General features: G+C 38.6%; 2 protein-coding genes across 4 annotated transcripts in view; one reads left to right on the forward strand and one right to left on the reverse strand.

The window, feature by feature from the left end:
- Positions 1-915: 915 nt before the first annotated feature.
- On the forward strand, positions 916-25357 carry cnih1 (cornichon family AMPA receptor auxiliary protein 1). Its single transcript, XM_060829152.1, has 5 exons — positions 916-1021; positions 1626-1694; positions 11987-12099; positions 20102-20245; positions 24192-25357. The coding sequence occupies exons 1-5, from the start codon at positions 941-943 to the stop codon at positions 24217-24219; spliced, it is 435 nt and encodes a 144-aa protein (XP_060685135.1). The 5' UTR covers positions 916-940; the 3' UTR covers positions 24220-25357.
- The window catches only part of cdkn3 (cyclin dependent kinase inhibitor 3), a 29410-nt gene continuing 28070 nt past the window's right edge, over positions 25317-26656 (reverse strand). The window contains exon 8 of one of the 3 annotated variants that reach the window (XM_060829150.1): positions 25317-26336. In XM_060829150.1, coding sequence (XP_060685133.1) covers positions 26247-26336 — 90 coding nt within the window. In that variant the 3' untranslated portion in view covers positions 25317-26246. The remainder of the gene's footprint in view (positions 26337-26656) is intronic. The other 2 variants (XM_060829151.1, XM_060829149.1) reach the window with 2 other exon arrangements.

Below are 26656 nucleotides of genomic sequence, written 5' to 3' on the forward strand. Positions count from 1 at the left end.
CTATAACCTGATGTGTGATTTTTCACTTTGCCCACCCCAGTCCAACACCAGCACCTCCTCATCAATATTGGGACCTTGGGTTCATGTCACATTTCAGGTGACCACCATTGCACTATACACACACACAGATACTTCTACACACACACACACACTCTCTCACGCACACACACAGGCACTCCTATGCACACATACACACGGACACACATATACACAGACGTGCACACAGACACACACACACACACATAAACCCCCTCACAGACTTAAGACACTCTGCACTCACTACACACACACTTTCTCACACTCACAACCCCCAACCCAGACAGACACATACACAGACAAAGACTCACATGCACACATATATCTTGTGGGGTGAATTTGTACTTGCAGACTTACATTGTACTTTGCTCAAAAACTGCATGAATTTATGTAAAACTCTATCTCACTTTTTAGATTAGAATCAATCTAAACATCAGGTCATAGACAGAGCACACAGGGGGCTAACACCTTCAACATATTGTCTAGCTATCACCATTGTGAACAGCTAACCCGAGAATGCAACTTTTTAAAAAAAGATTTTGTGATTTATACAGAAAGAAGTGAAACTATCACTGTATTCTAACAGATGAAAGGCTTAGCAGACAATCAATTTTTCAATGTATAATTTCAGTTACATCACACTGCAAATTTTTGCTATAAATTCTGTGTTAGGATTGAGCCCTCCACAATCCCTGATGAAGGAGCAACGACGCTCCGAAAGCTAGTGCGCTTCCAATGAAACCGCTTGGACTATAACCTGGTGTTGTGTGATTTTTCACTTTGTACACCCCAGTCCAACACCAGCATCTCCTCATCAATATTAATCGTCTGGATGACGTGAGGTGTGGCCTGGCCTTGACGTGCTGACGTTATCGCGCCGGGTGCCTGCCTGGACGGACCCAAGATGGCGTTTACTTTCGCGGCCTTTTGTTACATGTTGGCGCTGCTTCTCACCGCCGCGCTCATATTTTTCGCCATTTGGCATGTGAGTTACGAAAATGATATACGATTTTATATCTGTTTTGAGTTTTAAAAGAGCGTCCAGACTTTTGCTAAGGCGATTCCTGCTGAGTCGGAGGGGCAGGGGGAGGGGAGAAGCTGATGGCGGTAGAGTTGCCGGTTGGCCCTAGTTATCAGGCCCGAGGCCGGCACTGAGGGAGGGTGTCCCGGCGATCCTGCCGTACAACGAGCACATTTCTCTCTTCCTCACTAAACCTCTGAAATATCTTCTCAATCCGGTCGTCTTATTGAAAACAATAATCATTTCTAATGCTCTTGCTCTCTTTGAATCCATTCAGAGATTTGGGTTGATTGTTGCCAGACTTTTCAATTGTTGGCAACATCCTGATTAATTCCCGTACCGCAGACTCAAATTGTGCCAAGTATAAGGATAGTTATTACAACTTTTTGATGCATGCAATGTATTTTTTACTTCGCATTTAAAATCCTTAGCAGAAAGAGTGGAATATAATAAAGATTACATTGGATATATATTTTAGTATGATGAATAATGTAGGTCGAACAGTTTGTGCAATTGCAAATGAAATGCACAATTAAATTGCGCCCTTATACGATGTACTGTTTTTCAGATTATAGCATTTGATGAACTGAAGACTGACTACAAGAATCCTATAGACCAATGTAATACACTCAATCCTGTAAGTGAATGAGATTATTTTAAATATTTTGCTTTATGTCTAGACTTCCAGTTTTCTCTACTTAAGAGGACTGTTTTTATTTAAGTCTATTGATTTATGCTTGCTCCGCTTTGTATTCTGACTTATTAATCTGCAATGATCTTGTCAGCTGTCATACTAACATTTTTTCAATCTGCTTTTGTCATTTTTTCGGCACAAAGACAGTTGTAAAGGTCAAAAAGATTAAAAGAGTCAAATTGGCATTAAAGGTTCGTACTAACTTCTAGTTAAAATGCCTTTTGTTTTAATACCTTTTTCCTGGAGGTCATATGTGAATGTCTTTCAGATCATAATTGACAATATATGGGGTAAAATGAAAACCTGTTCACCATTTTCAAAGAAATTGTCTTAATACTGCATTGGAAAGAAAACCCATAGTTTCGGGATGTTACAATTACATTTTAATTTGTAAACCACACTGTCACGGCTGATTGTATCATCAAATAATTTAGGATTTGGAATCAGAAATCATTTTGAAATTGAAAAATGCAGTGTGCGTTAAACTTTTACAAGCTCAACTGTTGTAATTTTTAACAATGTAATAAATCCTTTGGAATGGTTAAAGAATCTCAACTTCAGTTGCTTAAGTTGCTTAACTGAAAGACTATTGTAAATGACCCAGCCTGGCATCATCAAGCATATAAGCACGTTCTTGTGCATAAAGTGGAACGTTTATTGTTGGTGATCAGTATTCATCTCAATATTGGGATTTTGGTTGGCAATCTTTCAATGAATGAAAAGATACATTGAGAATATATATTTAGTTAATTATTGAACAGTCATATGGTCAATTCTAATTATATATACTAACAAAATGGCAACCTTTTAATTTGTAGTTTATTGGCTGAAACACTATTCACAAGTCAAAAGAATTGTAGAATAAGGGTCAGTTTGGCAATATTCATTCATCCAGCCATAAAAACATGTCAAGTTCTCCTTTCCTGCTCATAACTGTGACATGCAGTTGTTTCTTCAAAGAATCCTGAGTGTTTGCCTCCCTGTCTCTATCTGGAGTTTAATTCCATCTGTTTCATGATCTATGTTTGCTTTTTACATGCTGAGTCAGTGTCCTCTGGACCTGTTTAGTTTGAATTTTCCACATGAACCTTCTGTATGCCATATCTTGCGCAATTCTAGAATAGTATTCTTGTACAATCTTTAAAATTTAAAATCTGCAAGTTTTATTGTTTTAAAACTCAGAATTTTCAATTTGTGTCTGGCGTCTCATTCGATTGAGGAAGCGATTTCCTGTGAACAGTCTCTTCGCAGGAAGCTTGCTATGCCTTTTTCCAATCAGGCATTTCACATGATAGTGGGCCACTTGGGCAGAGGTCCCACTCATTGCGAACTGCTGACCAATCGGAGGCCATATCTCGCATTTGGTAGTCTATAGTGAAGGCCATAGCTACTGCTGGAAGACAACTTAAGGCCATGAGGACTGAATGCTTTGTGGTAGGAGATTTTCCTCCTGTTACCCCTCCTTTCTTCCTCCTTCTACTCCATCTGGTTCATTGCTTTGACTCTGGCTGGTCAGTATGTGATTCCAGTCTCATCAACATGTTTGCCTTTTACTTATGCCATGAATTGCCTAAACAATGCAGTGAGTTGTCGAGTTGGTACCTTGGGGAACTAGTGAGACTTTTTAAAAAATCCATCCTTGCCAGTGATATCCTTGTCCTAAAAATGAATTAAATCTTCAGTTTCTGTTACCTTGGCAAAAAACGTATAGTGTAAATACCTTGTCAGGATTCTAGTTGTTAACTTGGTTTTTTTCCCAAAGAAAGTGACTTAGCCATTGTTTCACAATTTGAGTAATTTATTCCGTACCTCCTCTGAAACAGTTCATTTATTGTTATCCATTCAAATTTGCTGTTGTACTCTTTCTTTCACCATGACTAAGAAATAGAAACAGTTGACCAGGGATTGATCTGGAAAGAGCTTACTGCTTTGGATGTTGTCTTGCATTTATCTACTGAACCACTACTTGCATCTTTCTGCTTTTTATGTAGGGAGACAGTTAATTGGTATGGGTTTGGAATTTTGTATTTCATTGAATTATATTGCAGAGAGATATGACAACAGAAGCAGCCTATTGGAGCCCAAATGGTTTTATGCTGATTTTTATGCTCTATATACATTCCCTGCCAGTGTCCTTCAAACCTAGTTCTGTTGGCATATTTTTCTGTTCTTTTTCCTCATGTTCTGAACGAGTCATACAGCATGGAGACAGACGTCTTGGTGTAAGTAGTCCACACTGACCACGTTCCCAAACTAAAATATTCCCACTTGCCTCCGTTTGCTCCATATCTCTCCAAACCTTTCCAATTCATGTACTTATTTAAATGTCTTTTAAATATTTTAAGTATACCTGCACTGATAATTTCCTCTGGCAGTTCATTCCACACACAAACTACTGTGTTTAAAAGAAAAAGTAGCTCATCGAGTCTTTTTTAAAATTTTGTGTTGTCACCTTAAAGATATGTGTCCCCCTATTTTGAACACCCCCACCCTAGGGGAAAGAACCCTTGGTATTCACCTTATCTATGCTCCTCTTGACTTTATAAACCTCTCTATGGTCACCCCATAACATCCTATCCTCTAGTCCCGGCCTATTTTTATACGTCAAGCCCTCCGTCCCTGCAACATCCTGGCAAATCTTTTCTGAACCCTCTCCATTTTAATAATATCCTTCCTATAGTAGGGTGACTGCACACAGTACTTCAGACGAATCCTCACCAACATTTTGTACAACCTCAACGTGATGTCCCGACTCCTGTACTCAAAGGTCTGAGCAATGAATGCATGTGTGCTTAATGCTTTCTTAATGACCTTATCTACCTGTGACACAAACGTCAAGGAATTATGTACATGACCCCATCAATCTCTGTTCTACAACACTACGCAGGGCTCTACCATTAATAATATAAGTCCAGTTCTTCTTTGTTTTACCAAAATGCAATACCTAGCATTTGCCACTCTGCAGCCCATTGACCTAATTAATGAAGATCTCTTTGTAACCTTAGGTAATCCTCTTCACTGTTCACTATATCACCAATTTTGGTGTCATCTGCAAAATTACTAACTGTGCTTCCTATTCTCTCATCCAAATAATAATTTATATAAATGACAAACAAAGGTGGACCCAGTACTGGTGGAACACTGCTGGTCACAGACTTCAGTTTGAAAACAAGCCTTCACCACCATTCCTGTCTCTTACTGTCAAACCAATTTGTATCGAATTGACAAGCACACCCTGAATCATATGTGATCTAACTTGACTCATTAGTCTACCATGTGGAACTTTGTCATAGGCTTTACTAAAGTCCATATAAACAATGTCTACTGCTCTGCCCTCATCAATCTTTCGGTTACTTCCTCAAAAAATTCAATCAAATTTGAGATAAGGTTTCCCTCACAAAAAAGGATGTTGACTACCACTAATCAGTCCTTGCCCGTTCAAATGTATGTAAATCCTATGTTTCACAATCCCCTCCGACAACCTACTTGCCACCGATGTCAGGCTTTCGGATCTATAGTTCCTAGGCTTCTCCTTACAGACTTTCTTAAATAAAAGTACAACTTTAACCACCCTCCAGTCCTTTGACATTTGTGCTTGTAGTTGACACAAATATTTCTGCAATGGCCCACTCAATTTCTTCCCTAACTCGCCACTGGTCTGGGATACACCTGTATGGGTACCAGAGACCTATTCATCTTTATGCTTTTTAAGACCTCCAGCACTTTCTCTTCTATAATGTGAACTGTTTTCAAAGCATCAATATTTATTTCCCCAACTTCTCTATTTCTTTCTCCACAGTAAAAGCTGACCCGAAATATTCATTTTGTATCGCTCCCATCTCCTGAGATTCAGCACATAGTTAACTTCATTGATCTTTAAGGGGCCCTATTCTCTGTCTTGTTGCTCTTTTGCTTTTAAAGTACTTGTAGAATCTTTTTGGATTACCCTTAATCTTATCTGCCGAGGCTATCTCATATCCCTTCTTTGTTCTCCTGATTTCCCTCTTTAGAATTCTTCAAACTGTTTATACCCTTAAAGAGAAATTCATTTTATCCCCGTTTTCTTTACCTAATGTATGATTCTTTTTTATTGACTAGAACCTCAATATCTTTATTGATCCATTGTTCCCTACTCTTATCAGCCTTACCCTTTATTAACATCAATGTAAAGCCTCTGAGCTCTCATTAACAAACTTTTGAAAGCCTCCCACTTTCCACTTGTCTCTTTACCTGTGAACAGTCTATTCCAATCAACTTGTAAAAGATCTTGGCTTATTAAATATGCTTTACTATCATTAAGAAATTTAGCTTTTATGCTTATCCTTTTCCATAGCTATTTTAAAACTAATAGAATTGTGATCACTAGACCCAAAGTGATCCCCTACTAACACTACAGTCACTTGCACTGCCTTATTACTGAAGAGAAGATTAAGTTTTGCTCCTTTTGGGCGGCACGGTGGTACAGTGGTTAGCACTGCTGCCTCACAGCGCCTGAGACCCGAGTTCAATTCCCGACTCAGGCGACTGTGTGGAGTTTGCACGTTCTCCCCGTGTCTGCGTGGGTTTCCTCCGGGTGCTCCGGTTTCCTCCCACAGTCCAAAGATGTGCGGGTCAGGTGAATTGGCCATGCTAAATTGCCCGTAGTGTTAAGTAAGGGGTAAATGTAGGGGTATGGGTGGGTTGCGCTTCGGTGGGTCGGTGTGGACTTGTTAGGCCGAAGGGCCTGTTCCCACATTGTAAGTTATCTAATACTTTCTGGTAAGTGCAGTTATATCATGGCAAAGAACATATTTCTGAACACATTTAACAAATGCTTTTAACACTTTGGTAGTCCCAGTCGATGTTTGAAAATTTAACGTCCCCTACTATTACAACTCCATTATTCTTCCATGTATCTGAGATCGCTCCACATATTTGCCCCTCAATTTTCCTTGACACTCAATCCCATAAAATGATCATCCCTTTCTTATTTCTAATTTATGCCCATATAGTTTCACTGAATGATCTCTCAGAAATATCCTCTCTAATTACAGGAATAATGTTTTCCCTAACTAGAAACACCATGTGCTTCCTCTCATGCCTCTCCTTCTATTGTTTCTGGTCTGGTAGTATATTGCAGGAGTAGCAAACAAACTTTGTCGTAGCTAGTTATGAAATTGAATTCAATAAATTTGTGAGTCACTGCCAGAAAATAACCAGGAATTAACTAGTTTTGAGAAGGTTTGTAGCTCAGGTTGAGGTTCTGGATGTAAGTTTGCTCACTGAGCTGGAATGTTCGTTTTTCAGAGATCTTGTTACCATCCAAAGTAACATCATCAGTGAGCCTCCGGTGAAGCGCTGGTGTTAGTGACCTGCTTTCTATTTGTGTTTAGGTTTCCTTGGGTTGGTGATGTCATGTCCTATGCTGATGGCATTTCCTCTTCATTGGTTCAGAGGGTGGTAATTGGGTCCAACTCAGTGTGTTTGTTGATCGAATTCTGGTCGGAATGCCATGCTTTTCGGAATTCTCGTGCGTGAATCTGTTTGGCTTGTCCCAGGATGAACGTGTTGCCCCAATTGAAGTGGTGTCCCTCTTTATCTGTATGTAAGGATACGAGTGAGAATAGGTCTTTTTGTGACTATTTGATGTTCATGTATCTTGGTGGCTAGATTTCTGCCTGTTTGTCCAATGTAGTGTTTGTTACAGTTCTTGCAAGCTATTTTGTAAATGACATTAGTTTTGCTTGCTGTCTATATGGGATTTTTCAAGTTCATTAGCTGTTGTTTTAATGTGTTGGTGGGTTTGCGGGCTACCATGATGCCAAGAGATCTGAGTAGTCTGACAGACATTTCAGAGATGTCTGTGATGTAAGGGGAGAGTGGCTAAGGTTTCTGGTTGTGTTTTGTCTGCTTTGGGTTTGTTGCTGAGAAATTGTCAAACTATGTCCATTGGATACTCACCAATGCAAGGAAACCTAAACACACACATAGAAAACGGGTCACTAACACCAGTGCTTCACTGGAGGCTCACTGATGATGTTACCTAGTATGGTGATGAAACCTCTGAAAATTAACTTTCTAGCTCAGTGAGCAAACCGACATCCACATCCAGGAATCTTTCCAGATTAGAAGTTTTAAAAATTCAGTCTGCCCTTTGTGGAGGAGCAATTGCAGTCTCTGTCTGTTGTTCTAGACTGTTGATGAATCTTGTCTCACACTATGTAGCAAAGTCATTTGTGTGGGCGGCACAGTGGTTAGCACTGCTGCCTCACAGCACCAGAGACCCGGGTTCAATTCCCGATTCAGGCGACTGACTGTGTGGAGTTTGCACATTCTCCCCGTGTTTGCATGGGTTTACTCCGGGTGCTCTGGTTTCCTCCCAAGTCCAAAAAATGTGCAGGTTAGGTGAATTGCCCATGCTAAATTGCCCATAGTGTTAGGTGAAGGGGTATATGTAGGGGAATGGGTCTTGGGTTGCGCTTCTGCGGGTCGGTGTGGACTTGTTGGGCTAAAGGGCCTGTTTCCACACTAAGTAATCTAAAATCTAAATAATATGAATGAGTAGCAAGTTCTTCATTCACTCGTGGGCATTGCTGGCTTGACAGCATTTATTGTCTGTTCCTAGTTGCCCTCGAGAAGATGATGATGTGCTGCCTTCTTTAACCACTGCAGTCAATGTGCTGCAGGTAGACCCACACTGCCCTTAAGTGAGGGAAGTACTGTGTTTTGACCTGCTGTCTAAGGATGTTTTATGATTTCTGCAGTGCACCTTGATAGTACATGCTGTTGCTACTGTGTGTCTGTGGTGGGGGGAGTGGCTGCTTGTCGACATGGTTGCTTTGTCATGGATGTTGTCAAGCTTCTTGAATGTTGTTGGAGCTGCACCCACCTCGGCAAGCGGGGAGTATTTCATCATACTCCTGACTTGTGCCTTGTAAATGGTGGACAGACCTTTGGGATTCAGGAAGTAAGTTACTTACTGTAGCATTTTTCGCCTCAAATCTACTCTTGCAGCCACTGTGTATTTATAGAATAGAATCCCTGCAGTGTGGAATTCCTACAGCCCAACAAGTCCACACTAACCTCTGAAGAGTATCCCACTCAAACCCATTCCCCATTAGTCTACATTTACTTCTGACTAATATACCTAACCTACACATCCCAGAACACTATATGGGTAATTTAACATGGCATAACGTGCACACCTTTGCATTGTGGGACGAAACTGGCGTACCTGGAGGAAACCCACGCAGACACAGAATGTGCAAACTCCACACAGACAGTCGCCTGAGGTGGGAATCGAACCCAGGTCCCTGATGCTGTGAGGCAGCAGTGCTAACCACTGAGTCACCATGCCAACCCATGGTGAGTTAGGATGTCATGTTATGGCTGTACAAGACATTCGTGAGGCAGTATTTGGAGTACTGCATACAGTTATGGTCACCTGGTTATTGGAAGGATGTTATTAAACTGAAGTGGATGCAAAAAAGATCTAGAAGAATGCTACCAAGATTGGAGGGTTTGAGTTATAAGGAGATGCTGGATAGGCTGGGACTTTTTATCTGTGGCATGTAGGAGGCTGAGGGGTGACCTTATACAAATTTTGTAAAATCATGGGCATAGCTAAGATAAATAGCTAAAGGCTTTTCCCCAGGGTAGAGGAGTCCAAAACTAGAGAGCATAAGTTGAGGTGAGAGGGGCAAAATTGAAGTGTGTGTGTGTATATAACGAGTGCCAGAGAAAATGGTACAGGTGGGTACAATTACAACATTTAAAAGACACTTGGACATGTACATGGATTGGAAATGTTTAGAGAGATATGGGCCAAATGCAGGCAAATGTGAATAGTTCAGTTTGGGATACCTGGTTGGCTTGGACGAGTTGGGCTGAAGACCCTGTTTTTGTGCTGTATGACTCTACATAGTGAGTCCAGTTGAATTTTTGATCAATGCAAACCCCCCAGGATGTTGTTAATGGGGGATTCAGTGATAGTAACACCCATTGAATGTCAAGGGGCGGTAATGAGGTTGTCTCTTATTGCAGATTGTCGTTGTCTAGCATTTATGTGGCGTAAAATGTTACTTGCTACAACATCCAACATCCCCCAAGAATATATAGGAAGAAACTTGGCATATCTGAAACCAAACCACCTGAAATATATTCCAACAGTGTCAATCATTGAATTCTACTGCAAGTACTCCTTCAAGCCACTCATTGTCCAAATTTAGATATATCTTTGTTTCTTCAGTGTTGCTGGGTCAAATTCTGGAATTTCCACCCTGATGCCATTGTGGTATACCTACACAAATGGACTTTAACGTTTCAAGAAGGCAGCTCACCAGTACCATCTCAAGGTCAGCTAAGGCAGTAAATGATGGCTCAGGAAGTGATCATCCTGTGAATGAATAAAATATAGCTTCCAATTTGGTAGAACCTGTACTAGCTGCCATTTTCCATTTTTCTGGTGTAAAGCTGTCTATTAAGACAGGTAACCAAAATTCCATGCTGCTATGCTCTTTCTCAAGCCATATTTTTAAAGAAAAGGATTGTTTGGAAGTAACCATTTCATTCTGAAAAGTTTAACCTATGTTGGCTTACGATCAGAATACCATGAAAATCAAAGACTTCTGTGTGATTATCGGTGCATGGCAATAACTTGGAATATGATCATACAATATGTACTTTTATGCTAAGGCTCTATATTAAGGCTGCCTTGGGGCTGTAGTGGTAATGTCTATGGATTAGTAGAACCCCAAGTTAAACTTCTGATGATATGGATTTGAATCCCACTATGACAGATTATGAAATTTCAATGCAATAAAAGCTTAATGGTGACCGCAGTTGTAAAACTCAACTGGTTTACTATATCCTTTAAAGTCCCAGAGCAAAAATCATTCTTAATTTGGTAAACACACCCCATGTGGGTATTCTAAAGGTGACTGAAAAGTGTAATGATTAAAACAGGTATAGTGGGGATAGAGGATAAAACGGATTGAAGGAAGCTTTGCTCTCCAGCTGATTAGTAGTATCAGACTTTGGAATGTTTGATATTGAAATTAGAGCACAACATAACAAAAATATTCCAGTTGCTGGAATTGACATCCTTCATGTGAGCGTAAAATTCTCCTTGATGTATTTGAATGAGAAAAATGTGTTCTACGTTTAAAAAATATTCTAAATGTTTCACTTCTCTTGTTTTCTCCCCTCTGTCCTGTATTCTTAAAGTGTTGTTTTTAATTTTGTACTTTAAAGAAAATTGAAGCATGTAGCCTTTTTGTTCCTGAGCTACAAATCCTACCAACTCTTAGAAGTTTGAAGATTGACATGATTTTAGGCCCATCAGCTCTCGACACAGGTTTTTTCTTTTGTCAAATTTGAAATGGGATCATGATTGTGCCTGGATGAAACAGTGCTGTAGGGATTAAAGGACTTTAAATGATTGCAGTATTAAAGTCTACATATATTTTAATTATTTTAGAAAATAACATCATAATTTCTAATTTCTTAAACTTGCATGTCACGTGGCTGCTGCATACCTTGCTTTATTCCAATCTGGTGTTCCTGTTCATGCTTTGTAATATCTATGGAATTTTTTTTTGGAATAGTTCTGCATCATGTGTTGCACCCATTGTTCTGAATGCATCCCTGTCAATAAACGTGCAGCTTGGACAGGATGTGTAAATGTTTATTCGAAAGATGGATTTGTTCGTTACCCCTAAGATTCCTTGAAGTTTGAATTTGTCTTTATCAGATGTGAACCAATTTATTTTCCTGTATTGTAAGCAATGCTGGGGAATGACACATTTTGCATGAAAAACGTGGCATGAAATAAAGGCAGTGTAAAGTTCTTTCAATTCTTGTGGTTTTGAGACTACTAATTTGGTGACGATTGGTGCTGGATTATGCTTAGTTTTATGGACTTTCATTCATTAGAAACTTGATTGAGAAAATTAGAAAATTGAGATTATTCAAATATTTACTTAGAACCTTTAGATGCGGAAAAATTCAGTCCATTGCACAGTCTGGATTTGAACTTGAGTCTCCAGATGTAAAACAATGATAATTTATTGGGCTATGTAATGACGCCCCCACACGTGGAATTCTTGAAGACTGCTTACTAAATATCTATTGCTTTAATGACTGATTTGTCCTAGAGGAGTTCTAATAATTTTTAAAAATCCAAAGGGTGTTTTCTTTTTGCTTTGGTGCAAAAGCAAATATAATAAAACATGCTGACTTTAAGTTTTTTTTTCCAGCTGGTACTTCCTGAGTATCTCATCCATGCCTTCTTCTGTGTCATGTTCCTATGTGCGACAGAGTGGCTTACACTGGGTGTCAATATGCCTTTGCTGGGCTACCATATCTGGAGGTAAGTACATGATGTCTGCAGTTTTCTGCTGAAGGTATTTTAAGCATTTCCTATTGAAAAGATAATTGAAATTATGTTAAATGAGCAACACTGTTCCTCTAGCTTATTTGTATTTTCCTTTCTGTAATGCATGCCTTTACCTGAAGTCTGGCACACAATCTCTCTTATTACGTATTACTTCGTAATACAGAATATACATTTTGCTGAGAAGAGAGTTTTGCTGAGAAGAGAGTGATGTTGCTGAAATGTTTTGCCTTGAATTCATCACGAGAAATCCAAGAATACTAAGTTTCAAATACCCTCTAATTTATATTGTAGGAGAAGAGATGTCTTGAAAAAAAAAACAGTGGGGAACTATAGACTCCCCAAGCTGAGAGACAATTCTAGAAAGATGCAAGGCTTGAGAGTATTTGTTTTATTTGGAGAATGTCTCCCTGCGTATTAGTATGTGGTAGTTCTAGCAAGTGTAAATCAAGTATGGTGCATATTTGACAGACTATCCTAAATTCCCTTTAGTTGAAAGGTCATTAACAAGGAGGCATAATTTTAGGATGAGAGGTTTAGACGGGATTTAAGAAAAATTATATTTGCCCAGAGAGTGGTAAGATAGGAAACTTTTGAAAAGTACTTGGATGAGAACTTGAAATATAACATAAAAAGCTATGGGCTAGGTGCTGGAAAATGGGCCGAGTATAGAATTAGGGTAGTCTTGTGTCTTGATGGATCAAAGGGCCCCATCCCATTGTATGACTCTGTGATCCTAAATTGGTGCTTAGTACAGTGAGTAGTGCTCTTGGGATTATTTGCCATGTGTTGCCCAATCTCAGAATCACATGTTTTGTTACACTTTTTGTTAGTGTGGGATAGGTGAATATATTCTGTACTGTGACTCGTATAAATAAATGAACATGCTTATTGATTTGATTAGAAAATTGTTGGAACATGGGACCCATATACATAACATTGTACTATCAATGAAATTCAGACACTCTTGCTTAAACATATGGTAAGCAGAACGTTGTTAGTGGAAAATGCCATTTGTTTGGTGTCAGGCAGATTGATTAACCTGTTGGTCAAATTTCTTGGGATGTTTTACTGTTTCAAGGTAATGCAAAGTAGACTTTTCAGGTTCAAAAGTAGTATTCTTCAGCCCATTTGTGTGAAATGTGATAGGCATCTGATCAGTGTCACCTATGAAATAGCTTTGATATGCTCTATGGTCATTGGCAGTCCCTCATAGACGAGGATCATTCTCTTCCACTCTTAAGAGCAAGTTTGTACGTGGCTGTAAAGTCTGATGTGACTCTTTATCTGTGTCAAGCATTCAAGGTGATCAAATGGCTACAAGATTTCTGATAAGACCAATCTTAGTGTGAAGCACTATACAAATCTATACAGATGTGTATATATTGTGAAGGTAGGCTTGTGGTTGACAGTAGTGAAGAACTCATCAGTGGATTTCCCAGTTGGCCTTGTTTCTACAAAAAAATCTATTTTTATGATGGAATGAGCCCTAACAACCTAAATCTCTCTAATTTCTGATACAAAAGATGACTGGTACGTGATCTTTGAATCTGGCTAAGGATTTCCTTACATACCATAATGCTGACCACTCATGCCTAAATTAACTTCTGAGTTGAAGCAGTTCATTATGCTCACTTTTCTGTTAATTGAGAAGTCAGCCAATAGGATTTTGACTATCTTTGCATGTTCGGATTCATATTAGCTCAGCATGCTACAAGATTTATCTTCTCAGCAATCTTGTAAACAGGGCCCTAGCCATTTGCTTATGTTACAAAAATAGATGGGGCAGCAAGATGGGGCAAAGATGGCAAAACCTCTCACTTTTGGACCTGAGAAATCCCAATCTTCTACTTATTATTCTGGGAAAGTATCTCAAACATTTGAACAGGGTTAAGAAGTTGTTTCAGGTTGCTGTTTCCACTATGCAGTGATTACTTGAGTGGTATTTCCCACTAAGTGGGTACTGACATCAGTCAAAAAAAGCGCATGGCCTACCAGAGAATTGAGCTGCCTCATGGAAACATTTCAGTGCTGGTACAATGCCAATATATAGATTGTATACCCCAGTATTTGGCTGTCCTTTTTTTCGTTCATTCATGCGGTGTGAGTGTCACTGGCTCAACCAGCATTTATTACCCAATCCTTGTTGCTCCCGAAAAAATAGTTCCTTCAGGACACACTTCAGTATACTGAATAATCCATAAACAATCAAGTTGTTCTGTAGTTACATACATGATGTATGAAACCATATATGTCATATGCAGAAACCTTTTCACAGCCATGGATTCATTACTATTCAGATTGTAGGGAGGATGGTGTACACCTCGTGAACTTTGTTAATTCTAATGGTTTGATGGAGTACCTAAAATGATTGATTGCACTGTCTTGCTGCATTGTCTTTGGATTTCTGAATTTTGAGCATTGAAGAGAATAGGCCAGTTTGCTCAACAATACTGACACTTCTATAAATCTTCTGAAACTTTAAAATGAAACCTATCGTATCTATTTAATTTCCCATGGGAAATTATCCAAATAAATGTTCATGATCCTTCAGACAATTAAGCAAACTCCAGGATATTTGTTAATTCCTACACTTTAAGTATTTAGTCTTAGTTGGGTGACTGTTTCCAGTGCAAGATTCACTTAATGCTGTGGTGTACCATTGCTTTTGTTAATGTTGAGTTTTTGCTAAAGATTTTGGAATTATTGAGTAATTGGAATTGAACAATGCAAATAACAGAGTCAGAGTTCAGTGCTTTAAAATTGATATAGTGAATTTGAAATATGTAGTTTTTTTTATTTTGATTTCTGCATTATGTTGATATTATCTTGCCTACCACTGTAGAGGAAAGATGTAGGGTGTAATGTATGGTGGTAAGACCCGAAATGTTAACTGTATTTTTCTCTTGGATACTGATTACGTTGCTTATTTGTTTGTTTCAAAGACTCATGACCCTCTGAGAGAACATTATTCTAATGTTAGGTTCCCTTCTTGAGATTCTTACACGCTTGATACAACTGTAATATGCCAACTTCTGTGAACTGCCACGATTTATTTCTGCAAGCTTTTGGAGGATCACTTAACACTCTTCAAGATGCTTGCGGAGCGTGTCAAGCGAGGCTCCCTGGACAAGGCTCCCTCCCCCTCCTCTCTTTATACCGAGTTTTGCACAATCCACTACCATTCCCCCATAGTCACATGCCACCTAAAAACAATGTGAAGTGATTAGGGTATTTCCAGAAGCAGTGTGTGGTTAGGGTACTCCTTAAACTGCAGCATTTACAGAGTATGATTAGATTGTCACCTCCTGCCTGCAAGACCAAAAAACACTCCTCCCCCACCCCCCCACCCCTCCAGGAGATCCAATTTCTTAACATGTCAATAAACAAATTAACCCTTTAACATCTCACTTTTCTCTACCCTTTAATTCTAAACTGTATTCCTGGTTCTAGTCTCTCCTATAAAGACAATATCATTTTAGCAACTACCTTGTGAAGTCCTCTTAGATCTTGTATTTTTCAATAAGATCAGCTCTCTTCCTTGTAAGCTCCAGAGATACATGTCCAGTCTGACTAACCTTTCCTGATAATGCCCCATTTCAAGTATCAGTTGAGTGAACCTTTTCTGAGTGACTTCTAATGTATTTCATTTTTTTAAAAATTGGAAGGCCAAAAATTGTGCACTGTAATCCAGATAAGGCCTCGCATGCAAAACATCCCTCGTTTCGTATTCTATTCTCCATTTAATAAATGATAACACTAGTTACCTTTTCAAATCATTTGTTGTACCTGCTCACCAACCTTTTGTGATTCATCTACCAGGGCATCCAGATTTCCCTTGACCTCAAACTCTACAGTTTCTCTGCATTTAAGCAAGATGTTGCTTTACTGTTCTTCCTGCCAATTTGGAATAGTTAATATTTTCTGACATGTTCAAACTCTATTGTATACCCATACGTTTAATGATCGTTTTGCAGACTACTTAAGACCTTCTCTTCACAGTTCACTTTTCTACCTTCTTAATGTCATCAACAAATTTAGAAACCATCCATTGTCCCTTTATCCAAGTCATTGACAGAAATGATAAATAGTGAAGCCCCAGCTTTCCAAGTCATATCTGGCCAACTTGGAAGTGACCCTTTTATATCTACTGTTTCCTTAGTGACCAATCCTCTGTCTGTACTAATGTTATTCCCAACACCATGAGTTATGATTTGGTGTAGTAACCTTTGTGTCACCTTGTCAGATGCCTTCTGGAAATCGAAGTATACACATTCTTAGATTGACATTTGTCTTCACTGTTACTTCCTCAAAGAACTCCCATTAACTAAGTCAAGCATGACTTCTCTTTCATAAAATTGTTTACTCTGCCTGATTACATTGAGATCTTCGAAGTGCCTTACCATAACTTCTTAAAAAAACATTGGAATCAATCTGACAAATGTGGCCTGTAAATACCTGTTTTCTGTCTCCTTCCTTTCTTTAATTAGAGAAATCATTTTCCTCATCTAAAGTTCTTTCAGTTAATGTTTCGCTTTAACTTTGCTTATTTAAAAAATGACAATATATTTGATTTACATTGAGAGTTTCTATTTAATATTGTTTGCTAAACTATCTATTTTATAGATTGTCTGCTTTCAAGATGCTTTCCCAATGCTTCTGCACCCATATTCATTTCCCCTGGCCTTGTCTCATCCTCTCTTCCCTGCCCTCAGTCCCTCTTTATCCAGCTAAACCACCACCAGACCTCTGTCCTCATCTGTAAAGTCTGTGGTGTCTGTTTCTGTCCTGGTTACCCATCTGGGCTTGCACTAAAATCCCAGTAGTAGAAGTTTTGCAATACAAGTATATGTAGTTCTGCCTGCATCATCAACTGGTTGTGTACTTCGGAGCAGTGGTCCAAAAACTAGTGGTCCAGCTAAACCTGTTGGATTATAACTTGGTGCTGTGTGATTTTTAAGTCTGCCTGCATCGACATTGTCTGCCACTAGATGGCGTGTGTTGAACTAAAACTTTACCTGTGTACTTTTCATATAGAGGGCATAAGCCCTTCATCTTTTCATGATGAAGGGCTTATGCCCGAAACGTCGAATTTCCTATTCCTTGGATGCTGCCTAACCTGCTGTGCTTTAACCAGCAACACATTTTCAGCTACTTTTCATATAGAGTCATAGAGATGTACAGCATGGAAACAGACACTTCAGTTCAACTCCTCCATGCTGACCAGATGTCCTAAACTAACCTAGTCCCATTTGCCAGCACTTGGCCCATATCCCTCTAAACCCTTTCTATTCATATATCCATCCAAATGTGGCTCAGTGGTTAGCACTGCTGCCTCACAGCACCCAGGTTCGATTCCAGCCTTGGGTGACTGTCTGTGTGGAGTTCACACATTCTCCCCATGTTTGCATGGGTTTCCTCTGGGTACTCCAGTTTTCTCCCACAATCCAAAGATGGTCAGGTCAGGTGAATTGGCCATGCTAAATTGTCCATAGTGTTAGGTACATTAGTCAGAGGCAAGTGGGTTACTCTTTGGAGGGTTGATGTGGACTTGTTGGGCCGAAGGGCCTGTTTCCACACTGTAGGGATTCTAATCTACTGAGAAGTAAAAAGGGTTCTTTAAAACTGAATAAAAGAATAAAAGTAACCCTTGAAATGTTGTAATTGACCAGCCTCCCCACCTGAAGGGTTCAGAAAAGATTTACAAGGATGTTGCCGGGGTTGGAGGGTTTGGGCTGCGGGGAGAGGCTGAACAGGCTGGGGCTGTTTTCCCTGGAGCGTTGGAGGCTGAGGGGTGACCTTATAGAGGTTTACAAAATTGAGGGGCATGGATAGGATAAATGGGCAAAGTCTTTGCCCTGGGGTGGTGGAATCCAGAACTAGAGGGCATAGATTTAGGGTGAGAGGGGAAAGATATAAGAGACCTAAGGGGCAACGTTTTCATGCATAGGGTGGTATGTGTATGGAATGAGCTGCCAAAGGATGTGATGGAAGCTGGTACAATTGCAACATTTAAGATGCATTTGATTGGGTATATGGATAGGAAGGGTTTGGAGGGATATGGGCCGGGTGCTGGCAGGTGGGACTAGATTGGGTTGGGATATCTGGTCGGCCTGGACGGTTTGGACCGAAGAGTCTGTTTCCATGCTGTACATGTCTATGACTCTACCTCGAGCAGCTCACCTACTGTATTCACAGCGCTTATATATTGTATTTCTTTAAAATGAAATAAATTTTAAATGCTTTTTTATTAATTAATTTATGTGCACCATTTCAATTTAATGATTTGAAGTTTTCTGCTCCGAAGTCCTGAAGTGCCAAACTGTATATATTTTATTTTAGATTTAGTGATTTATTTTACAAGTTGTATTAGCTAGGAATATGATACGGCACACAGGTTACAGTATTTCAACCTGTATGTTGCTTTTTGTTTGCAAAAAAATATTTGTAAGGACCTAACTCTGGCCAAGGCCTAATGGTTTATTGTGAAACTATTAATTCAGAAACTAATATTCTGGTGACCAGGATTTGAATCCTGCCATGGAAGTGAATTTGACTTCAATTTTTAAAATAAATCTGAAATTAACAATCATCTGATGACCATGAAATTAATGATGATTGTTGGCTCTCAGATGCCCTTCAGGGAAGGAAATCTGTCATCCTCACCTGGTCTGGCCTACATGTGGTTGGACTCTTAACTGTCCTCTGGAATAGCCTAGCATGCCATCAGTTGTATTAATCACTATGAAGTGTCAACTAAGAAATGATACTGGACAGACGATCGAACGTCAGCTTAGACACTGGAAATGACTGCAGCAAAAACAACCCTGTTGTCCTGCTGAGTCCTCTTCACTAACATCTGGGGGCTTGAGCCAAAACTAGGAGTGCTGTCTCGCAAACTAGTCAAGCAGCAACTTGACATTGTCCATAAGGTATCATTCCTTGAATATGGCTCTGTCTCAGACACCACCATCATCGTCCCTGGATATGTCCTGTCCCACCAGCAGGACAGACCCAGCAGAGGTGGTGGCACAGTGGTACGTAATTAAGAGGGAATCGTCCTGGGAGTCATCAACATTAACTCTGGACCTTGTGAAGTCTCATGTCTTCAGGTTAAACATGGGCAAAGAAATCTCCAACTGTTTACCATGTATCCATCCTCCCTTGGCTAATGAATCAGCACTCCTCTACGTTGATCAACACTTGGAGGAAGCACTGAGGGTGCAAAATGTATTTTGAGTGGGGGATTTTAATCTCCACTACAAGAGTGGCTTGGCAGCAACACCAATTGATCTATTCAGGTCCTAAAGGACAATGTTGTAGACTAGGTCCAGCAGCTTTTAGTTCTGACAATACTTTCAATATCCTCTCATTTTCTTCCACTTTTTAAGTACCTGTAGAAACTCTTACTGTCTGTTTTTAAATTGATGTCTCTCTCTGCCTTAGCTTTTTTTTATATTCTGTGCAACCTCTGACTTGATTTTTGCAGAATTATATACTTTTTCTTTCAATGGGATACTATCTTTACTTCCCCTAATTAGTAACTTACTGTATTATTTTTGGGATCAACTGTTCCTTGGAAATGTGCGATCTAAGACATTGTCTATAAATGGATACTATTATTACGAAATGGATACTATTAAGTTAAAAAAAGTAGAGAATTCCAATATTGTCTTTGCAGTACTGTAGCTTTGTACCAGTTTGCATTACCAAAGCCAAATTATATACAAAACATTTTCTAATTTTATTTAGCTTTTCAATCAAGGTACTAAAAACCATTAAATTAACTTGTGCAATGACATGACCTGAACTTGATACATTGTCCATCAAGCTAATTTTATGGGTCTGCCTTATTTGGTATCAAGTATCAAATGAATGATCTGGAAACAGTCTGTACTCCATTTTTGGCTTGCTTATTTGTTGATCACTACATTTGATAACAGAAATTGACTCTTTTTCACATTTCATTTATTTGCAGGTACATGACTAGACCTATAATGAGCGTTCCAGGTCTCTACGACCCTACTACCATTATGAATGCAGATATACTAGCATATTGTCAGAAGGAAGGGTGGTGCAAACTAGCATTTTACCTGTTGTCTTTTTTTTACTATCTATATGGGTAAGTTGGTATAGAAATTAATTGTTTTAGAATTACTTTTTCAGCTTTACCACTGACATTTGTCTGCCATTAAGTTTTTAGAATGACCTTTTTGAAGTATAAAACTTAAGGTGTTGGGTTTCATGTTCTCAGAGTGGGGTATTTTTTCAATTAAGAAACTTGGATTAAAAAATAAAACTGACGCTGCAGGTCGAAGGCTGTAGATGATGGGATAAAATAAGAAGCAATAATTGCATTATGTCTGTGGAAGGAGGAAGAGAAAGCAGAGGAGTTGCTTCATTTGAAAATCCTAGGAAATGAAGAACTACAGTGGGAAACTATATGGTTATTCAGTCTTGAGGTTGAATCTATAGAGGAGACAAAAAGGATATAGGAAGCCAAGCTAGGAATGAAAGAGTCAACTAGGTGAGAAGGTTTAGGGGTAAGTAGTATTGACAAAAATGTTTGTATTGAAAAGGAGGAGGTTAGGAACATAAAGTGAAAATAATCGTCTATCCAGTCCAGAAGAGTCACTAGGTGACAGAAGAGACATCTCTTGGGATGTGGTGACATGTAGAATACTGACCCAGCAGTCCTAAAATAATGACGATATATGTCCATATCAGGGTCATGTATGACTTGGTGTTGGTGTTTATCCAACATTGTGCTCATTTCTGGCATTAGACATACAGCGGAATGCTGTCCTATTGAAGTAACCTTGAGTTGCTGTAGATGATGTGTATGCTGCCGCGGTGCGTGTATGGTAGATTTTGCGTCTTGTGCTTTCTTGTGCCTATCTAATGCAGATATAACGAACAAAGAAGAGCAAAGAAAATTTACAGCCCAGGAACAGGCTCTTCGACCCTCCAAGCCTGAGCCGATCCAAATGTACTGTCTAAAACTGTCGGTCAATTCCTAAGCATTTGTATCCCTCTGCTTCCCACCTCCATATACATCTATCCAAATGCATCTTAAATGACTCTACCGTGCCTGCCTCTACCATCTCCGCTGGCAACACGTTCCAAACGCCCACTACCCTCTGTGTGAAGTATTTGCTGTGTGTATCCCCCTTAAACTTTCCACCTTTCACCTTGAAAGCATGACCTCTTATTATTGAATCCTTCACCCTGGGAAAAAGCTTGTCTCTATCCACCTTGTCTATACCCTTCATGATTTTGTAAACCTCAATCAGGTTTTCCCCCTCAATCTCCTATTTTTTCTAGTGAAAATAAACCTAACCTCTTCAATCTCTCTTCGTACCAGGCAACATCCTCGTAATCCCTTCTCTGCACCCTCTTCAAGGCGTCCACATCCTTTTGGTAATGTGGCGACCAGAACTGTACACAGTATTCTAAATGTGGCCTAACCAATGTCTTGTACAAATGTCATGTGTTATTAAGAAATAATCTATGAGAAGTATGCACATTCTATGGCTAACTAAGTACTTGAAGAATAAAATTAAATGGAAATAAAATGTTTACTGCAAAGATTAGATGAAACAGAAGTTTGGGGACATTTTAGAAACCAGAAGAGGCTGATTAAGAAAATGGAAGAGGAGAATTAAGTTGGAAAATGAGCACAAGAAAGCAAGAAATAATAAAACCGAGATTGAGCTTCTTCAAGTACATATGGAGGAAGAAAATTTCTGAAGCAAATGCTCATCCCTTAGAGGATGAGACTGGAGAATTGATGATGGGAAATTGAAGAGATTAGAACAGTATATTGTCTGTTTTCATAGCAGAAGAGAAAAAGCATTCCAAGAATAGTAATCAGGGACAAAAAGCAGCTTAACAAAGAACTAAGAAAACTGATGGAACTTGGGCAAAGAAGTCTCCTGAGATTGTGCATTCTAGTGATGCTCTGCTACAAAAGGAGTGGTTGCAGCGATGTTGGCTATCTTCGTTGTAATCATCAAACATTCTCTAGATCCAAAGCTAGAAACGTAAATCCAAGCTTTCACTATTCTATTCATTCACATATGTGGGCATCATTGGTGGGCCAGCATTTATTGCGCATCCCTAATTGTCCAGAGAGCAGTTAGGAATCAACCACATTGTTGTGGGTCTGGAGTCACATGTAAGCCAGACTAGCTAAGGATGTCATTTTTTTTTAGATTAGATTACTTACAATGTGGAAACAGGCCCTTTGTCCCAGCAAGTCCACACCAACCCTCTGAAGAGCAACCCACCAGACCTATTCCCCGATATTTACCCCTTCACTTAACACTACGGCCAATTCACCTAACCTGCACATTTTATTTTGGACTGTGGGAGGAAACCAGAGCACCCGGAGGAAACCCACGCAAGCACGGGGAGAATGTGCAAACTCCACACAGATAGCTGCCTGAGGCGGGAATTGAACCCAGCAGTGCTAACCACTGAGCCACCGTGCCACCCTAAAGTTTCTTTCCCCAAAGACTATTCGTGAACTAGCTGGGGTTTTACTGACGCTCGACAACAATGTCACGCTCATCCTTAGACTCTCTAACTCCAAGTTTGAAAAAAAAATTGAATTGCTATATTCGAGAAAGAAGGGGGTGTGATAGAATGCAATAATCTGTTGGCTAGCTACATTTGTAATTGGGAAAGTGTGAGAAACTATTACAAAGAAAGTAACAGCAGGATATTTAGCAAATTAGAATACCATCAGAGTCAGTGTAGTTTTCTGAGAGGGAAATAATGTTTGTTTATTTATTATAGTTCTTTGAGGATGTAAGAAGTAGAGTTGATAACAGCAGTGATTGTATTCCGATTCTAAAGGCATTCAGTAAAGTTCTATATAAAATGTTACAACATTACTTAAACCCTCATCTTGTTTAAACATTAGGATGGATAGAAAATTGGCCAATAAGAAACAGTTGGGATAAATGGATCATTTCCATTTGGCAAGCTGTAACCAGTGGGATGCTAAAGGGATCAGTACTGTATCAATCTTACATTGTGTTAATAACTTGGATAAGTGCTCTGATGTGGAAAAATGATTTTTCCCTTTTCTTCGGAAGAAGAGAAAAGTAGAACTTTACTTAAATGGGAAGACACTAAGGACATTGTAATACAGAGGTAGCTGGATGTCATTTTACAGAAATCACATGAAATTAGCATGCAGGAACTGAAAGTAATTAGGGAGGATGTGAAATGTTGGCCTTTATTGCAAGGAGGATGAAGTATGTCAAAAAAGTCTTGTTACAACTATACAAATTATTACTGAGACCACACCTGGAGTGCTGTGCCCTGTTTTGGTCTTCATATTTGAGGTGGAATATATTTTCACTTGAGGCGTTTCAGAAAGTACTCATTTGACGATCTCCGAGATGAATGGATGATCTTGTGAAGCAAAGTTGAATCTATACTCCGAGTTTAGGAGAATGAGAAGTTATTCTGAGGGTGCTTGATTAGCGAAATGCTAAAGAGGCTGTTATCCCTTATTTGGATGTTTAGTACTTAAGAGCTCAGTTTCAAGGCAGTGTGGAGGAATTTCTCCTGTGGTTGTTAATCTTTGGAATTCAGTACCACGGAGAAAGGTGGAAGGTGCATCATTAAACTGAGTGAAATAGATTTTTGAAATTATTGACCAGGATTCAAAAGTTGTAGGTGCACCTGACAAGAAAGTAGGTCACTTGAATGACAAAGCACACTGAAATGGTTGAATGACCTGCTCCTAATCCTGGTGTTCTTATTTATAATTTCAAACAGAGTAAGGGTAATAACCCTTTAGGTGAAGGATTAGAGGCGTCCCTTAATGTGTAGCAGCAAATATTCAAGAGGTAGGAAGGATGGGCATGGAATGCATGACTGAAAGGACAGTTTGAAGACACTAGGGGAGATACCATTTATACTGGAGTCCAGAGATCAGTATGTGTTAAATCTGACTACAGCAGTTGATTTGGTTACTTTGAAGTCAATTCTGTGATGTTATTTAATGTTGACAAGTTTACTATATTAGATGTTTTCACAATTTTGTTTTGCAGAATGATCTATGTGTTGGTGAGTTCTTAAAAAACATTTGTGAGATCCAGTGAAATTGTTTACTCCATGCAAGAAACAGAAGGATAATGGTTTTTCAAGAACTTGGGGCCCATCAACAGAACATGTAGTTCACCAGATATGAATGGCTTTGTATGTATATAGATTAAATGTTTTTCCCTACGTTTCATGGACATTTTGCCCCCGGGGTTTTTTTTTTAGTTTTCTGCCTGTAGAAAAAAATGATTTCTGCAGTTTGCCTTGATCCAAAACTCAAGAATTAAGTTTGTACTTTATGTATGAAATCACTAATCTCAGATTATGTTTTAAAATGTAACATTGAATCACACTCCTATTTGCTATTTACAGGTATATTATGTAAACAATTATGTAACTTGGCTCAAATATCTTGTGTCCAATTAAAAATAAAAGACCAGAGAAATCTGGATATAGTTTGAACCCCTAAAACTCAATGGATATTATTTACAATTTTAGTAAAATGAACATTTTATAGTTTCTTTGGATTATGCAAACAGAATTTATTTTAAGTTTGTTGAACGCACAGAAAAATTATGGAAATAACCTATGATAGTCAGTCTTTACAGAGTACACAGATTAAAGTTCTTTTTACACAAATGGGTCCCTTTCCCATGCAAAATAACATTTTATTTAAAAATGTTTTAGCTCTAGTAATGGTGCCAAAGTACTCAATGTTGATTTGACTGACATATTTATGTAGTTTTTATGTACTCACTACATAACGTATTTGGTTATTTTGAGCCTTGGTGTAGCAGTTGTTCTAATTATGATTGAAGTTCAAATAACAAACTCACTTTTCATAGTAGCTTTTGTTAGTTTGTGCACTCATCACTAGATGTGGTGTTTATCAGCTATTTTTTTTTTCTGCACAAAATCCTACGAATAAAAAGTTTGGAAATAAATGAACAAATGTTAAAAATGTGTGCTGAAAAATGCAACATTTAATGTTTAGGTGAACCATGGGAAATGTCAATAATGAAATAGTAGTATGGAACGACTTGAGTTGTGTTTAAAACTACTTTACAAATATTCCTGTTAGCAAATTGAGGCTGATGCTTTTTAAGAATGGACACACAACATTTTATTGCAAAGGTACAATTGTAAATGAAAAAACTGATTAAAGACTTTACCAACCCATTCCTGTATGCTATAGTTCTTTTATAAAGATAGAGTTTAATATTAATGCATTTTTACTTTTACATTGATCCTATTCAAACATTGAGAATTGACGAGTTAATTGTATTTTATGTTGAGTTTGCTTTTGCTTTCTCACTGTAAGCCTTATAGGAAAGTTACGAAGCGATCAGTGTTGAGTAAATGGGCATAGTTGTTATACAACAATATAATGTTGTATATCATTCTTATATATGGAATGACATGCAATTCAAAACTCATACTTCTGGAGAAACCTTTTGTATGTTGAATGCGTGACTGTTTTTCAGCAGTTTAGTGGCCTAAAGTGATCACCAACAAAAATCTGAAGTACCAACACACAAGGCATTTTTTCCACTGTTCAGTTTGAATACTGAGTTGTGACATTTTTTGTTATCTCGGGCGAAGTTTAACCCGAGTTACACAAATTATCTATGTAGACAATTGATTGCTCTCAACATCATTTTTTGATTAACTGTTTCTTAAGACACGTGGTGTAGTTAATTTATTTCTGTCCTGTTTGTGATCCAGCTGTGAAAATCAGTTACTTCACATTGTATATTAAAATGGTAACTATATATCCATGTACTTTCTGAAAAATGTCACACAATTTAGTATTTTGATACAAAACTGGAACCAGTAAATAAAAGCCCAAACAGGTTTGATATGATATAATACAAATGGAAAATGCAGCTAGAAAATTTGAAATAAATTGGAAATGCTGGAATTACGCAGCCAGCCTGGCATAGCTGTGGAAGAAAGACTGAGCATTACAACTTAATGGTTTTTAGTCAGAATTCTTCTGTCTAGGTCAGATAATTGTAAAATTTATATACAATGTACAGCCTGCAAGGTTTGCTTTCTTTTTTCTATCTTGACACTGATCGGGCTGCAACATCGTCTTTTGTTGCCAGGTATGTTGCCATGTTATCCCGAAAGTCATGCAAATAGTTGTATTGCTGTTGAACAAAACAGCATCATAATTAAAATGCATTTTAGGTATTAATATTCCATTTTATTTGCTGAGTACATCCGTTATTTGATCACAGATATTCTCCTCTCTTCTCTTCCCCCCCCCCCCACCCAAACACTGTGGGTAAGACTATAAACGCTAAATAATTGGAACATGTAAGATGAATATAGCAATAGTTAGGAGTGATGTTATTCATGTTGATTGGGTTAATCAAATTGTAAAGGGTAGCTATGATAACAAATTCAGAGTACCGTAAGGATAGTTTTCCAGAGCAATATGCAATGGAGCCAACCAGGGAGCAGCCTA

The sequence above is a fragment of the Hemiscyllium ocellatum genome, chromosome 8 (assembly GCF_020745735.1).
Source record: "Hemiscyllium ocellatum isolate sHemOce1 chromosome 8, sHemOce1.pat.X.cur, whole genome shotgun sequence".
Classification (NCBI taxonomy): Eukaryota; Metazoa; Chordata; class Chondrichthyes; order Orectolobiformes; family Hemiscylliidae; genus Hemiscyllium; species Hemiscyllium ocellatum.